Source organism: Microtus ochrogaster, chromosome 1 (assembly GCF_000317375.1).
Source record: "Microtus ochrogaster isolate Prairie Vole_2 chromosome 1, MicOch1.0, whole genome shotgun sequence".
NCBI classification, from domain to species: domain Eukaryota; kingdom Metazoa; phylum Chordata; class Mammalia; order Rodentia; family Cricetidae; genus Microtus; species Microtus ochrogaster.
In genome coordinates, this window is record NC_022009.1 from 107383512 (window position 1) to 107399266 (window position 15755).

The 15755-nt window shown below is 43.8% G+C and overlaps 1 protein-coding gene across 1 annotated transcript in view; it reads right to left on the reverse strand.

Annotated features, from left to right (window-relative positions):
- Erich6 (glutamate rich 6) overlaps positions 1-15534 on the reverse strand; it is a 17278-nt gene extending 1744 nt beyond the window's left edge. Inside the window, exons 1-10 of the mRNA XM_013348156.1 lie at positions 15450-15534; positions 13745-13807; positions 13487-13542; positions 13274-13390; positions 10853-10963; positions 9986-10143; positions 9289-9362; positions 8031-8167; positions 4674-4759; positions 2179-2334 (exon numbers count right to left, since the gene is read on the reverse strand). Of these exons, the coding sequence (XP_013203610.1) occupies positions 2179-2334; positions 4674-4759; positions 8031-8167; positions 9289-9362; positions 9986-10143; positions 10853-10963; positions 13274-13390; positions 13487-13542; positions 13745-13807; positions 15450-15534 (1043 nt within the window). The remainder of the gene's footprint in view (positions 1-2178; positions 2335-4673; positions 4760-8030; positions 8168-9288; positions 9363-9985; positions 10144-10852; positions 10964-13273; positions 13391-13486; positions 13543-13744; positions 13808-15449) is intronic.
- Positions 15535-15755: the final 221 nt, after the last annotated feature.

Genomic DNA, 15755 nt, shown 5'->3' on the forward strand with positions numbered 1-15755 from the left:
AAAAGAAAAGAAAAACAACCGAAAAAGCCCTACGAGTGGTAGCTCTGTAATTCAAGGCTAAATTATCCCTACCACTTCCTAGCCAAGGCAGATGGGTGGCGAGGTCTCTAGGTAACTTAGTGACGCTACTCACTTTACACTATTTGGAGTACTGGGTTCAAATCGAAGCATACCAATAAACTGATATAAAAAGGCCGTGTGTGTGTGTGTGTGTGTGTGTGTCTGTGTGTGTGTGTGTGTAAGAAAAGGAAATCTGGAGGTTTTTTCTGGGAAAAAGAAGGATACAGAGGGGAAGCTATTTCTGAGAGACATGGGACCAATGCTTAGATTTTCATCAGGCCAAAATGCAAGACCACGGATGTAAATTTGGGGGATGCCCAGAGTACTCCTTGTGCAAGAGAGCGGACACAGCTAAAAGTCAAATACCCTTTCTTTTATATTTCTTTTCTTGGGGGGTTAGAGGGTGCTGGTGGCTGAAGCCGAGGTGTTGGCCATGTATGTTTGAGCTCTCCCACCGGGCTGCACCACCAGCTGTTAAGTACGAGGCTTTTGGGGTCTGGGTATGGAAAACAGGGGTTCAGGGGTACTTCTGAGTGTGTGGCAATGGAGAGAAGTTCTCCAGCAGAGCAAAGATGAGCAGTGCTCAGATGAGGTGGGCTTCTCCAACCGTGTGCATTGCCAAATAGTCCCGCTTGCTCGGAGGTTTTGTGGCACTCATCACCGTGACAGTCTACCGGGCAACCTCATTCCCATCCTCCCTTACCATTTTCAGCGGAGGTAACCACCCCTACCGTGAAAAGAGGTCTGTATTCTGAAAGGTTTGGCTAGATTTGACAATGCCCACGAGGGCCCCAAGAATAAGGGAACTTACCTCTTGTTTCTCCAGCACTGACTGATCACTGATACTAACCTCACAGCAAAAGAAATGAGAAACCAGGAAGATGCCCTACAGGAGCCGGAAAGGGGCGATTTCACACAGCAGTATTTGACTGAACTGCTCTGAATCAGTTCTTTGATTATTCTTGGAGCTTATACCTTAATTTTAATCTATATTTAGCTGTGTAAGGATAAAGATTCGGGATACGCCTTCAAGGAACTTCAGGCTACAGAGAAAGGAGACTTACTTCACAGAGGCAGGGAGAAGGGGCTTTGGGGATGGCAGGGACCAGTCAGAGTACTCAAGAATTCAGCTCACAGAGTTGGGGGCCCTTGAAATCATCTGGTCTCTATGGGAGACAGTTATTGTAACACTACACCAAATGTAGCCCAGACTGACTATTTGAATCTGGAAGGATAACTAGAGATTTCCCATTGTACATGGTGTTAGCGGATCGGTCGCTACCGTGGACTAGAAATACAAACGCTTCACTGCTTCCCAACTTTGCCAGCAAGGTCCAAAGTCTGCCAGTTGTTGGCAGTTTCCCAAGTGACATTATATACCCACAGATAATTTAAAATCCAACTACGGTGGCTTACGTCTGTAATCTAGCTAATCTAGCAGTTGGAAAGCTGAGGGTCACAAATTTAAGGCCAGCCTGCTCTGTAGAGGGAATTCCAGTCTGGCCAGGGTTACAGAGTGAGGCTGTGTCTACACACACACACACACACACACACACACACACACACACACACCTTTCTGAAAGGCTTAAATTGTGTTTGAAGTTAGAACCCAAGTGTTGTTTTTTTTTTCAGATTAATTGGAATAATATGAACTTATACAGTGTATATATTGGTAAATTATAAGGGAATCAAGACCTTTCCACAGAGATTTAAATCTTTATATTACGATGTGTGTATGCCTGAGGTGCGTGTGGTGGGGGTTGCCTGTGGTGCGTGTGGTGGGGGTTGCCTGTGAGCCACAGCGTGAGTCGGGAGGTCAGAGGATGACTCCCTGCAGTCAGTTTCCTCCTTCCTTCCTTCTGTGGATCGCAGGCTAGAATGGAAATGCCTTCCCAGGCTTTGTGGCCCCAGAGGTTTGCATATTATTGTCTGGCATGGCTGCAGGAAGCTCACTAGCTGGGAATGTATCTCAGACAGTAAGCAACCCAGCATTGTGTGTCTCTGAGCTATGTTACTTTCTAAAGACCGCTAACTTGGAGAAATCTTTCTAAAGCCATTCTTATTAGAGTAGAAAACAGAATCAAAACCAAAATAGCAGCAAGGGCCTGAGAAACCTACCAGACATTTCCATTAGGGTGATAGCAGGAGCTTCTCCCAGAGGAGTCGAGCACCGCCAGGATCGCGGGGTTGGTGCGTGTGTCTTCTTGGACAATACAAGTGAAGCCATTTGTCTTGTTGGGCACCTGGATAATGGCCAGATTTCCAGATGGATAGCTGAGGTCAGATAAGGTCCTGTGACATTTCTAGTGATCCTGGACTATGCGTGGAATAAAGTTAATTTATGAGGAGCTTTTTGAAATTATGAAGCATTCTGAAAAGGTCGCTGTTTTAATACAAAAGAAATTTATGCTTTTATATGGATGAAAATATATTTATGAAAGGTAAAAATTCTCAACAAAGTGGTAAGAAATAGAATTAGAGATATGGAAGAGGATTGTGCATCATGATAAAATTAAATTTATCCCAAAAGATATAAGGGTGATTCAACATCGAAAATCAACAAATAAAATAAACTGCATTAGTAGGATAGAAAGCAAAAAGAGCATGACCATCTCAATAGGTACAGAAAAGTCTTCTGAAAAACCAATACCGCTTCCTGATAAAAAAAGACTTAGTAGTTCTCAAATAGATGAGAACATCTTCAGCCTAACAAAGGGCAGTCACAGAAATACCACAGGCTAGCAGTCTGCTTCATGGTATGCTTTCCTGTTAAAGTGAGAACCCAAGCAAAGATGTCCATTCCCACAATTTCCCGTGCTTAATATTCATATTACAATTTTATCTGTTTATTTATTTGTGTATATGTATATGTGTGTGTGCCACAGAGTGCATGCATACAGAGGTTGGAAAACGACTTACAGGACTGGGTTCTCTCTCTCCACTGTGTGGGTCCTGGCAAATTGAACTCAGATCACCAGGCTTGGTGGAAAGTTACCTACCATCATGCTGGCCCCTTCTGGGTCAATTTTACATGAACGTCCTAACCATGGAAAATTTAGGAAAGGAAAATGTCTAGATTGGAATGGAAGGTAAAAAGCATACTTGGGATCTGTATATACAGAAAGCCTCAGGGACACAGCGAAACAAAACTTTAGAACCAGTGAGTGAGTTCAGGGGGACTGTCACCGAGGGCTGCAAGACAAAATCAACTCGGTTTCTTTATCTTAGCAGAGACCATTTGAAAATGGAATTAAGAAAACCATCCCACTTGCAGTAGCATCCAAAAGAAAGCCCACCGAGCATGTCCAGTGGTGTTAATTGGGTCTGTGTGCAAAGGCTATTCAGAAACAAGGGTAATCAAGACTGATTTCGAACATCAGTCACAGCCTCTAAGAGTGCTAAGAATTAAAGTCGCGACCTGAAACAGTTAGAAGTAAAAGTTGGCACCTGCGTTCTCTCTCATGGGGACTCCAGCTTTGTCAAGTGCAGCTGTGAACGTATTTTCCTGGTTTATTGTTAGGGTTTGCCTAAACATCTGGGACACTGACCGAAAACGACAGGAAGCACTCAGTTCATGAAAAGTTCTCTTTGGGTTTTTGTTTCTTTCTTTTCTCCAGAGACTCTGGGTGGCTTTTATGCCCAAACTCTATGGGCTGTCTGTCTGAGTGGCCTATGGCGAAGTGGTTAGTGACTTAGTTCGTGGGTGTATTAACTGGTCTGTGGTTTGGGGGTAAAAAATATCAGAGCTGGAAATGCTCAAATTTCTTATCTAGAATTTCTTCTCTTAGGTATTGGACTCAAGGAAGTGTGTTGTAAGTGTGTAGCAGGTAAGGCAGAGAGCTGTCCCCATGATGGGCTCACGGACTCAGCACTGTCTGGTACAAACAGTGGAGTGTCTCAATGTCAATCACATTTTATATCCTCTAACCATTATATAAAAGAACCAGTTCAAAGGGAAATATATGATATTTATATGCATATATTTATCTCACTAATATGGAAGCTTACAGACTCAGGGCGGTATAAGGGAAGGTGTATTTCAAATGTCATCTGCTTTTCCCTGGATGGTAGAATTCTGGGAGTATGTATGTATTTTCTGTAGGCCCCCCCCATTCTCTTTCTTTTCTGTCCTGTCTTTTCTGTCTGGCCCTCCCTCCCTCCCTCCTTTCATTTTCTATTGGGATTAACACCAAGGCCTAGTACATGTGGCCTGTCACAGACCTCCTCCCCAGCTCTTTTTTTGATTTTAGGATAGGTTCACTCCAATTTGCCCAGGCAGGTCATGGACTTGCTATCTTCCTGCTTCATGTCCCACCTCAGCCTCCCAATTCAACCTTCCCCACCTAAGCCTCCCTCACCTCAACATTACTTCTCAGCCTCCCTTACTTCAACCTCCCCCATCTCAGCCTTCCTCACCTCATCCTCCCTCACCTCAGCCTCCCCCACCTCATCCTCCCTCACCCCAGCCTCCCCCACCTCAGTCTCCCTCACCTCAGCTTCCCACACCTCAGCCTCCCAAGTAGCTGAGGCTACAAGCCTAGGCCATCAGGCCCTGCCTGTTTTCCTTCATGGGAAGTAAAGCTAATACAACAACGTATGGAAAGAAAGGATACAATATTTGTGTTGTCCCGTCTGGAAAGGAGGTGAGAAACTTGCTTCCGTGCTTGTAGTGCTTCTCCAAGAGTTCATTCTTCACGATCTGCATGTACGGCAAACAACATTAACTGCTGGCTGCTGACGTCACACATGGAGCAAACCATCTCCTTACTTCCTGTGCTTAGCCCTGCTTCAGCAACATGGGACAGTCAGCAGCAATGGTTTACAGATCATTTGAACGCCTGCAGTGTAGCGTATTAAACCCCTTCTCATCTCTTACCTATTGTAAGTTTTATTTTTTTCCTGTATATTACCATAAAAAAAACAAAAGAAGACAAACCAGTCACACCACAATGGTAACAATCATTTCCTTATTGTAAGGTGTTCACACATCTGTGGAAGCGCTGGGCTGAAGGGGTATTTTATAAATCTGACCTACTTTGTTGTGGAGTAATCTTTTCGTACACCATGAAGATGTGTCTTTGCCAAGGTGCCCTCTGATTAGTTTAATTAGTTTAATTAGCTATGCGGGAAGAGGTTAGGCGGGACTTCTGGGTCCAGAGAACTCTGGGAAGAAAAAAGGCGGGGTCACGAGCCAGTTGCAGAGACAGAGCAAGGCATGCAGGAGAGGAAGAAGCCACGAGTTACATAGTAGCAGGTAGGTGAGTAGAAATGGGTTCATTTAAGTTTTAGGAGCTAGCGGGGCAAGCCTAAGGTATAGGGCGAGCTTTCAAAATTAATAATAAGTCTCCAAAATTAATAATATGCTGTTCTTTGTGAGCTGGTGGCCCAAAGAACAATCCATCTACACTGCTTTATTCCTTTCCCCCTGTGTTGGGGATTGAACCCGGGGCCCTGCACGTGCTAGGCACTTTCTACCCAGCTACCTCCCCAGCAATAAGCCAGTGAGGAGACAGTGAAGACACAGGAAGATGACCATCGTGGCTCCAAGTCCAACCCCTTTTATATGGAAGTTCAGTGTGAACATGAATCCGTAGCTGATAATACTGATGATAGACTGAGGATTTGGTTTAATTCTATGTACTCCTGATCTTGGTTTGCACTAAAACGGGACAAGAATTCCTAGGGTGAAATGATCTAATTTTTGGATGGACATTGTGATTTACTTTGAAAACTTATTGTTCCATTTGGAAATGATAGCCTCTCTAAAAGTGTGTGTGTGGGGGGAAGGCTATCGTTTCCAGAAGCTATGAAATATGGAATTTCCAGACAAGCGCCACAGGATGTTATTTCAGCAGCGAGTAGAAACAAACGCTGTGCCATGACCACACAAGGTCCTAAATGGAACCAGAGGTTCCAGTAGTCTCCTACTGTGCTCCTCCCAGTGTGCACAGGCCAGTGTGCCCACGCCAGTGTGCCTACCCTGGTGTGCGCAGCCCAGTGGGCCAAGTTCAGTATCAACACCCTGCCAAGATGCATCTGACAGTGTGATTTTATGGTAATTTCTGTGCACTTCTGTATGTTCGTCATTTAGATGTTCTCTTTTTTAATGTTCTATATATGGTGTGTGGTAGTTTGAATAAAAATGACCCCCATAGCCCCATAGGGCACTATTAGGAGCTGTGGCATTGTTGGAGTAGGTATGGCCTTGTTGGAGGAAGTGTGTCACTGGAGCTGGGCTTTGAGGTCTCAGATGCTCAACCTATACCCAATGTGACAGTCTCTTCCAGATCTACCTCCAGATCTGGACGTAGAACTCTCAGCTACCTGTCCAGCAGCTTGTCCACCTGCATGTAGCCATGCTTCGTGCCATGATGACAACGGACTAACAACCCTCGGAACTGTAAGCCAGCCCCAATTAAATGTCTTCCTTTATAAGAGTTGCTGCGGTCATGGTGTCTCTTCACAGCAGTAGAGATGCTAACTATCTGTTGTAATTGTCAGGTCTTCTTTCTTCTCAGAGGAAGACCCCTCTCCTTGAGCCACTGCGCTGCAGTGACTTTGATTTGCTCGTGGTTTTCTACACCTGTTTGCCACTGCTCATTGTGGTGAGGGACCCCAGATTTCTCCATCTTTTGGCTGATAGAAGCCCAGATAACTAGAACATTCTTACGCATGCCTGCATGCTGGTATTAAGTTCCTGTCGGGTGTGGCTCCACCAAGGTAACTTTATAGTTCTGTGTCACATCCCATGGCACAGCAAATGCTGGTCGGCTACTGTCCGGTCCGCTCCCCAAAGCTCAGCTCTATCAGAGTTTATACTGTTGCCAGTGTGGTTAGTGTGAAATGAATTTTCACTTCTCGGGTGACGAAGGAAGTTGAACAGGCTTTTGTATGATTTCAGTCATCTGCATTTTCTCTCGTGAAAAGTTTCCGTTTGAGTTTTTGGCAAAGGGCTCATTTTTCTGTGGGATCCACTTTTGTGTTTCTTTGTTTTGTTTCTGACAAAGGGTCTTACTATATAGCCCTGGTTAACTAGAAACTCGCTATGTAGACCAGGCTGATCTTGAACTCACAGAGATCTGTCCACTTCTGCCTCCTGCCACTGGGATTAAAGGTATGCACTGCCACACCTGGAAAAATTAACTTTTTCATCTTGGTTTTTAAAAATTCTTCATAAATTTAGGGTATAAAACCTTTCTTTATATGTCACATGTAATTAAATGATTCTTCATTTTTTGGTTTGTTTTTCGAAATCTTAAATTTAATTCATCTAGTCCTTGGCAATGTATGTAAAATACACTCTTCTTAGAACCCAGTTGTTGTAGGAACTCCTTTGGCCAATAGCCTTTAAGGTACCGGCCCATTTCGGGCGTGGCCTCATGCACTATAAATGCAGATGAAAAGCGGGTGTGGGTCTCTTGGCTGCTGGATTCCGTTCCAGTTCCCAGCACATGCAGAGGACTGCGGATTGCTGCTCTTTCTGTGAGTTTATCCCCAGATAAATAAACCTTTGTTATACTCCATTCCGGGCTTTTGTGGAACTCTTTTGTAAGCCAACAACCTGTGGGGATTGCATTGGGTCATTTAAGAAAAGATTGTCCCCTTTAAAATTCTTCCTCCTTAACTACAGGAACGTGGAGGTGCACTGCAAACTAGAACACTTCAAATGCTAACACAATTCTGAGGAAGTAAGGTTAGGACTTCGGGGATGTTTCCTCCCTCCTTTTAATTTTTTAAGAGTTCCAGATGGTCTTTAATGTACAACTATCACATTTTAAGGCCAAAAGGCTTTAACTAAGAACATTATTAATAAGACATAAAGTGTAGAAACAGTTGCAATCCCAAGTCTGTACCAGTTATTTTTGAGAAATAGCAATGGGCCATGCAGTGAAGCTCCGTGAGAACTTTTATTTGTTTTAAGCAAAATTGTCTTAAAAAAAAATCAAAAACAAAATTTGTAAGAGAATTACCTTTCCACACATTTTCCTGGAATCACAGCAAGTGATGGAGATGTTCCCCATCAGAATATCATCTTCGTCATCATCGCTCTTCTTTTCCGGAAAATCCAGAGAAAGCTGGTAAGAAATTGTCTTCAAGTGCTTTGTATCTGTGGGAGAAAAAAGTCGCAGGAAAGCACATACATGCTTTGCTTTAAAAAAAACTTTATAATAAAATTCAAGCCCTGTGGCAAATGCATCGATTTATCACACTTTTTTTTAATGGAAGAAAAATAAGGATATCTATTAAATTTAAATTAGGAAGAGGTTCTTTGATTTAAAAATGATCATAATTTTCTATTAAATAGAAAATGAAAATTCCTCTGAGAGAGTTTTCATTATGAGAAATTTCTAGGCTTTGAGTTTCTCCCTCCCTCCCTTCCTCCCTTTCTCCCTCCTCTTTCTCTCTCTCTCCGTCCCTCCCTCCCACTCTCCCTCTCTTCTTTCCTTCCTCCCTCTATCCCTCACTCCTTCCTTTCTTTTTTTCTTTCATTTTTTTGGGGGACAGGGTCTAAACTATATAGTTCTGACTGCTTGGAATTCACTAAGTAGACGAAGCTGATCTCAAACTCCCAGAGTCTGACCGGAGTGCTGGGATTAAAGGTGTGTGTGTGTCCATGCCTGGTGGCCTTTAGTTTCAATAAGAAACAGTGAATTTCAAGACCCCCCACCCCCAATATTAGATATTTAGTTACAAAAATACAAACTGAACTGACTACTCTAAGTTCCTCTTCAATAACAGAAGGACCTTGCTGCTGACTGAGAAAGTTATTTCTTCTAAATACTATGTATGATTTCTGACGCGAAATTCAGTCCCTTCAACTGCTCCTGTTCTGTTCCCACACTGACTAGTTCTGGCAAGAACAAGAAGAAAGCATTCAAACGTCTTTTAACAGATTTTCCACATCCAAGTCTGAGAAAAGAGTGAAACGTGAAACATGCGCTTCCTAACACCAGAGACACAAGCTTGACAACGCTCAGTCACTGTCTAGGCAGTGCTCTGGGGATGTTCCTGGTTCACTTCATCCAATAACGACGAGGCAAAGACTAAGAACTCTAAAGCCAGAGAGCCTAAACCCCGGGTGTCTTGACCCATTTCACCCATAGACACAGACGCTATGACACTTTTAAATGAACGCTCTCAGCATTTCTGTAACATGTACTGATTTTATGCCTTGGCTCAACATCTGAGCTTTCTGATGCCGAACAGCATCCCCGACAACATCCTTACCGTTTTCAGTTAACGGGGTGCTCGGTTCATGGGAGACTATTGCGAAGTGTCTGGCCATTTGACGTTCTTGTTTTCTACAAAATCAAAACCATCAAGCGTAAATCGGAACTGTGGTTGAAAGCGGAAATAGTCTACTACAAATTTCAACTTCTCAAGTACCGTCCTTTGCTATTTTCGTCTGTTATCACTTATAAATCCAGTTTATGTCATCAGAGCATGGGAGTGGGCTTATGGGGCAAATTTCTTGAGCATAGGAATTTTGAATTGCCCTGATAATTTATAATTGACAATTTCTACTTTAAGCCATTGAGCTCACTAGGTTCTATCTCTACTATCATCATCAACATCATCATAACCATCATCATCATCATTATCAATACCATCATCATCATTATCATAGCCATCATCATCATCATCATCATCATCATCATCATTATTTAGTACCTGTGTATGTGGTGCTAGGGATTCAATTTAGGGCCTTGTGTACACAAGGGAATCATTCTCTAACTGAGGTTCTTCTTGGAACTTTTGAATCTCATGACATCCACCAGGAATATTATGATGAGTTTGCTTTAGTTCATTTCTATTTCTTTATATGAAACATATCCTCATAATTATGTATTTTGAGAGACCAGGGTTCATTTTATGAGATGCTCCTTGGTTAGTGTTTCCTGTCTGGCTCAGTACCCTGCCTTACCTCTGTATGGCTTTTTCCTTTGCCTTGAGTCTATCGACATCACTGCCATGGGCTGCATGGGGATGAATACTGATTAAGTCCGTTTTAGTACTTTGGATGTTTAGCCTTTCCTCATTGATATAATCAAGAAGATTTTGTAACTGAAGACAACAGAAGGCCTGAAAGACAAAGAGGGTATGATCCAGTTATGGGTAAGAAATAGGTGAAGAGAATCAGAGGGGTAAAACCCCCAAACCACCAATGAGATATGGATAACACCTGGAGCAAAGGTGGGAGAATTCAAGCCTATTCCTAATATCATGTTAATGAAGTCTGTTGCCCCCCCCTCCCCTTTTAGAGGGAAGTATATAAGCCGGTGGAAAATAAATGTGGATGGTCCAGTGTTCGGTGGATTTCCCTCCCGATGCTGTTCTGTGTTTCTGCCTTTTATTTCTCTCCTATCTCTGTTCCTTTTGCTTAATAATCTAATCCTCATGCTCCTGCCCTAGTGCATGTGAATTTCATTGAGGCTGGACACCGGCTGTTCTGGGATGATGTGTGTGTGTGCCCCAACACCAAGCTGGACCCCGATAATTCCGGGATGGCGTGTGTGTGCCCCAACACCAGGCTGGACCCTGACAGTTCCAGGATGATGTGTGTGTGCCACAACACCAGGCTAGCCATCAAGTCAGCTTCTTCCCAGCTCTGTCAACCCATTCCTCTCTGTCTTTTATATGATATCTGTCCTAGTGAATGCGATGGTTGTGATTGGCATCTCCTTGACAGGTAACACACAGGCCTTAAGAAAACCACATAAGGGAAAGAAGCAGGGGAAAATACTACATGCGTTACAGTTCCTTGGTCAAACCTTCTTTAGAACTAACTTACACGCTTCTGGTGCTCAGTGTCAGTGTTGTCAGAGCAAATGTCCATATCGGAAAGGAGCGATCGTAGGACACTTCCACAGAATTCACACTTGAGGACTAGGTCTTCTTCATCCTTCAGAGAAAGGGAGAGAAAGAGAAAGGAAGTGAAGAAGTGCCCCGGAGGCCCAGCAGACCTAGGGGCAACTGGAGTAGCTTTGTGGGCAGTGAATATCTATCAGGGCAACAAAGGCAGCGGGAGATGGGCCAATTCATCTGAGAACACTTGTCACTGAAATACCTGATGGGGACCTTTTAAGGGTCTGAGGTTTTGTGGCTGAAGGGATCTAGCTAGCAAAGTTTGTGTAGTCTAGTGTGTGGCATCACTTCCGCCCAAGGGCTAGAAGGGAAGAAGCCGCCTGAGATGTGTTTGGAGTGCTGTTCTCTGGTACTGCTTGTGTGGTTGAGCTCAAGCTGACCACGTACAGTTGCAACTTTTTATAGTCAACCAGAGTCTTTCCTTCAGGGAGACCCCTGATTGGGGTTCTGAACTCCACAAGGAAATCCAGGAAGAAAAGAAACAGATGAGGGGAACAAACAAAACAGAAGTCAGGGTGGCTCGGGTAAGTTTCTTCTGAGGGGTTCCTGAACTGGGGCCATGTTGGTAATTCAACACACCTACGATTGTAGGGGATCCTGGGCAGGTGAGTAGCTGTGCCTCAAAAAAAAAAATCCTCTAGGGCAAGACGCAGAGGCGCCTTTCAGATCATAAACAGCCCTGGCACATCTGCACTTGCCGTCTAAGCTGTCCTCTGAGACAGGTAAGGTACCCAGTTATCAAGGTGATGGTCTTAGCTGGTGCCGCTGGGGATTGGCCACTTGAGTATCTGTAGGCATTTGAAACCGTCCGACAACAAACTCAACGCCCTGTCAACAGCAGAGTGCTGAGTGGGCAAAGCCTTGCATTAGAGAGGTGCTGGTGGAAAATACGGGGCCACCCTGAAGTGATGACTGTTTCTGTACAAGGGACTTGGTGGTACATCCTTTGGCTCATGATTCTTTCACCCCTCCACCTGAGAATAAAGCAAGACAGAGATCCCTTGGAAGACCACGGGCGGCAGTGGACTCTTCATAGGAAGAGTGTGGGGAGAGGAGGGTTAGACAGGCCAGCTACCACCGCTCCTGAACGCAACTCATGGCAATGCTACCTGCAGTGTCTGCCTCCAGAGCCAGAGGAGCCAGCCTTGTCTAGGTCAGGACATCCCCCTGGAGAAGAAGCCACAAGGTCTTTTTTTTTTTGTGGTTAGGTCCATCTCTGGGTCAGAGGAAGACTGTAACCCCACTACTTCCAGAGACTTCTCTGAATAGAAGCCCTTCTGACTCAGAGGAATCAAAGCTCTTGGTTCAGGTAAAAATTGCAGTCCGAAGAGTCTAGTTTGCAGACCTGGATGAACAGCTGAGCCAATAGCTGTTGGTGATAAGTTGCGCGGTATTTAACGCGTTGCCCTTTATTAGTACCACACGGTTCAGCTGCTGTGCACAATGGCAATGAGCTGCACATCAGTGCGTTCACACAGGGTCTCATCGGTCCTGCACATGTGCTGTGTTCATGGGGCACAGCTGGGGCCTCCTTACCCACACACAAAACATCACCTAGCATATGCCAGAAGTTGTCTAGGGGATTCGGATCTGGGAATGGGCATTCCCTTCACAAGGTCATCTGCTATCTAGGCTTGGGGATGACTATTTTTTACCAGCGATTCCGTCACCGCACAGGAGTGGAAGGCGGTGCCCTGGCTCACTGGAGTCACTAATGAAACCTTTGTCTAGCTTTTCAAACACAATCCGTAACTGGTCCCTTAATGTCATTGAACATATCAAAGGTTCACCTGTGTTTGCTTTGTGACCACTATCGTTGGTTGAATTGTGTCTTCTTAGAAGGTGTGTTGGAGGTCTAACTTCTGGTACCTGGGAATGTGACTCTATTTGGTCTTCATGAAGGCCACCAAGTTAGAATGAGGTTATCAGAGCAGGCCTTCATCTAGTATTATTAGTGTTGTCAGTAGAGAAGGACCTTTGGATCTAGGGACCCAATAAGAAACCAGCGACAACTGAGGCAGAGGCTGGCAGGGTGCAACTACCAGCCAACGATGGCCACACATTGCCCTCCAGTCCTTAACGAGGAAAAAGCGAAGAGAGGGGCTTATTACAGAGGTGACCCTGTTGATATCCGGACCCAGACTTCGAACCTCCGGAGCCATAGTGCAGAGGTTCTTTTGTTTTCCAGACTCAGTTATTAAGACTTAGGAAACCACCGCGTGCTTTTCCAAGTAAAGAAACCCTTTGCTTAGATTCTTTAAAGGTCTGTTCACATCCGTGGTACAAATCACTGTGTGGCCCCATGCAGTCCTTTACAGAAACAATAAGACTTATGAACTGAAGTTACCTTGATGCTAATGTCCAGATAGGGAAGGTCTTTTCTATATGACAGTAAGGGCGGAGGCCCAATGCTGGTTAGTGTCCTTAGAGGAGATTCAAAGAATTTTACAAAATCTTCATGAAACTAAATATTAAGAAGAGAGGGGGAAAAAATTAAAGATCGAATAAGTCGCTTTACGACAAGCACAGTGCATTGGTTGTTGTGATAAATAGCTCTCACCTCCGTCTCACATAAAATACTTAGTTTCGGCTCTTCAGGATTAATTACCCATGTTCCTGAAGAGAAAGGATAGGTTCAGATGAGAAATTGCAACCGTTGTGCTGTGCGTTCTGTTGTCCTCTAGCCCGTCCTGACCTCATAACCCTATCTACTCAAACACAAATAGGTATGCATGTGCCCACACACAGCCTAAGCCCTTCATCTGCCCTGCCTGCCCGTGTACATCTGTCTTTTCCAGCAAAGCAAACATCCACTTACCTCTTAGCTTAGAAGCCGGCGTTTCTGGTTGCACCTCCTTTGTTTCTAGGGGTGGTACTTTTTCTAAAAATAGAATAAGACAAAAAGTATATATGTACTTATCATCAATCTTGAAAAAAGGAGAAACAAGTTAAATAGGAAGAAAAATAAATGCCTATGTTTGTTTCAATTTCAAATGTCCCCCCCTTTTTGTAAATAAGAATTGAATAGAGACACACATGGGGGTCAGCTCTTTGGGAAGATAATGATACACAACTTTTCACACACCAGGGCCACTTTATTGGTTCCTAGTTAGCTTTAGCTACAAACTTAACACAGCCTAGAGTTGCCTGAGAAAGGACTATCAATAGAGGAACTGAATGGGCCAGATTCACTGGTGGGCATGCGCCTTAATTTTTTATTGCTGTGCTAAGACATCGTGTTCCAGGCAGTGTATAGAAGAAAGAAGAATTTATTGGTGGCTTACAGTTTCAGAAACTGAGCCCATGACCATCATGGCCGGGAGCATAGAAGCAGGCAGGCAGGCAGGCATGGTGCTAGAACATTAGCTGAGATTTTCCATCTTTACCTGAAAGCGGAAGGCAGAGACACCTCCCTGGGAATGGTAGGAGTTCTTGAAACCATCGAGCCCATCTCCAGTGACACACCTGCTCCAACAAGGCCACACCCCCTAATCCTTTCCAAACAGTTCCACCATCTGGGAACCAAGGATTCAAATATATGAGCCTATGGGGGGCATCCTCATTCACCCACCTCAGCATGTCTATGGGGGGTTGTCTTGGTTGCTAATTGAGGTAGAAGGGTCAGCCACTATGGGCGGCTCCATTCTCTGGTCAGGCTGTCCTGGCTTATGATAAGTAAGAAAGCTAGCTAAGCATGGGCCAGCCAGTAGCTTTCCTCCACGGTTTCTCCTCTGAGTTTCTGCTTGAGTTCCTTCTCTGACTTCCTCAAACAATGAACTGTAAAACTGTAAACTGAAACAAGCCCTCTCCTCCCCATAATTTCTTCTAAAGATTTATGTAAGGTACATTAAATGTTGAATTTTTTTTTCTTATGGTGCTGGGGGTTGAACCCATGGTCTTTTGCATTTTAGATGGGCACTTTTCCATAGTCTCTCTACACCCTAAACCATAGCTTATTAAATAAATTTTTAAAAAAACACTATTTTTTATTGATGGTTTGTAAATTTTTAAAAGAGTGCATATGTCCTTTCTATAATAAACAGAAGGATATAAAACAAAAATATAATGGGCCTCTCTCTTTCTCTTTCAAGACAGGGTTTCAGTGCATATCTCTGGCTGTCCTAGAACTCACTATGTAAACCAGGCTGGCCTTGAACTCACGAAGCTCTGCTTGCCTATACTTTCTGAATACTTCGACTAAAGGTAAATGCCACCATGCTTGTCTCAATGGCAGGTTATTTCTTGATGAATACAAACACTGCCAATTATCAAATACTGTGTACCAATGACTTTAAATATCTAATCTCATTTTGATGATCAGCACTTCTGTGTCACTAGTTCTGCTAAGAGATAAGGTGACTGAGGCTTGATGAGATGAACAGATTTGTCCAGTATCTCAATGTTTATTTACACTACCTGGATTCATCATCAGCCCTGCTGCCCTTCCACACTGGTTGATTTTCCAATTTGCAATCCAACCCCTAACCCCCATCCAGCAATAGCTAAGGAATCAAAATACTCACTTGGTTCCTTCTTAGAAATTTGTTGAAGCCAACTTTCTTCTGTTTGTATTGATATCTGAACTCTTTCATACAAACTTGGGTACATATCTCTGAAATTTAAATCACAATGTTATATGGTTGTTAGCAGATCTACTCTCTATAGTATATTTTCAGCTGAATGACATATTCCCATAGAAAGTTCTGATGTTTTCTTTGAAATATTTTCTTCCATTCCTATATTTTCAGTAAAGTTAAACAGGACTTGTGAATCAAATCAATTCCTTGGAAAGCCTTCCTTCCTGGGAGTCCTCAGGTTTGAGGTCCATG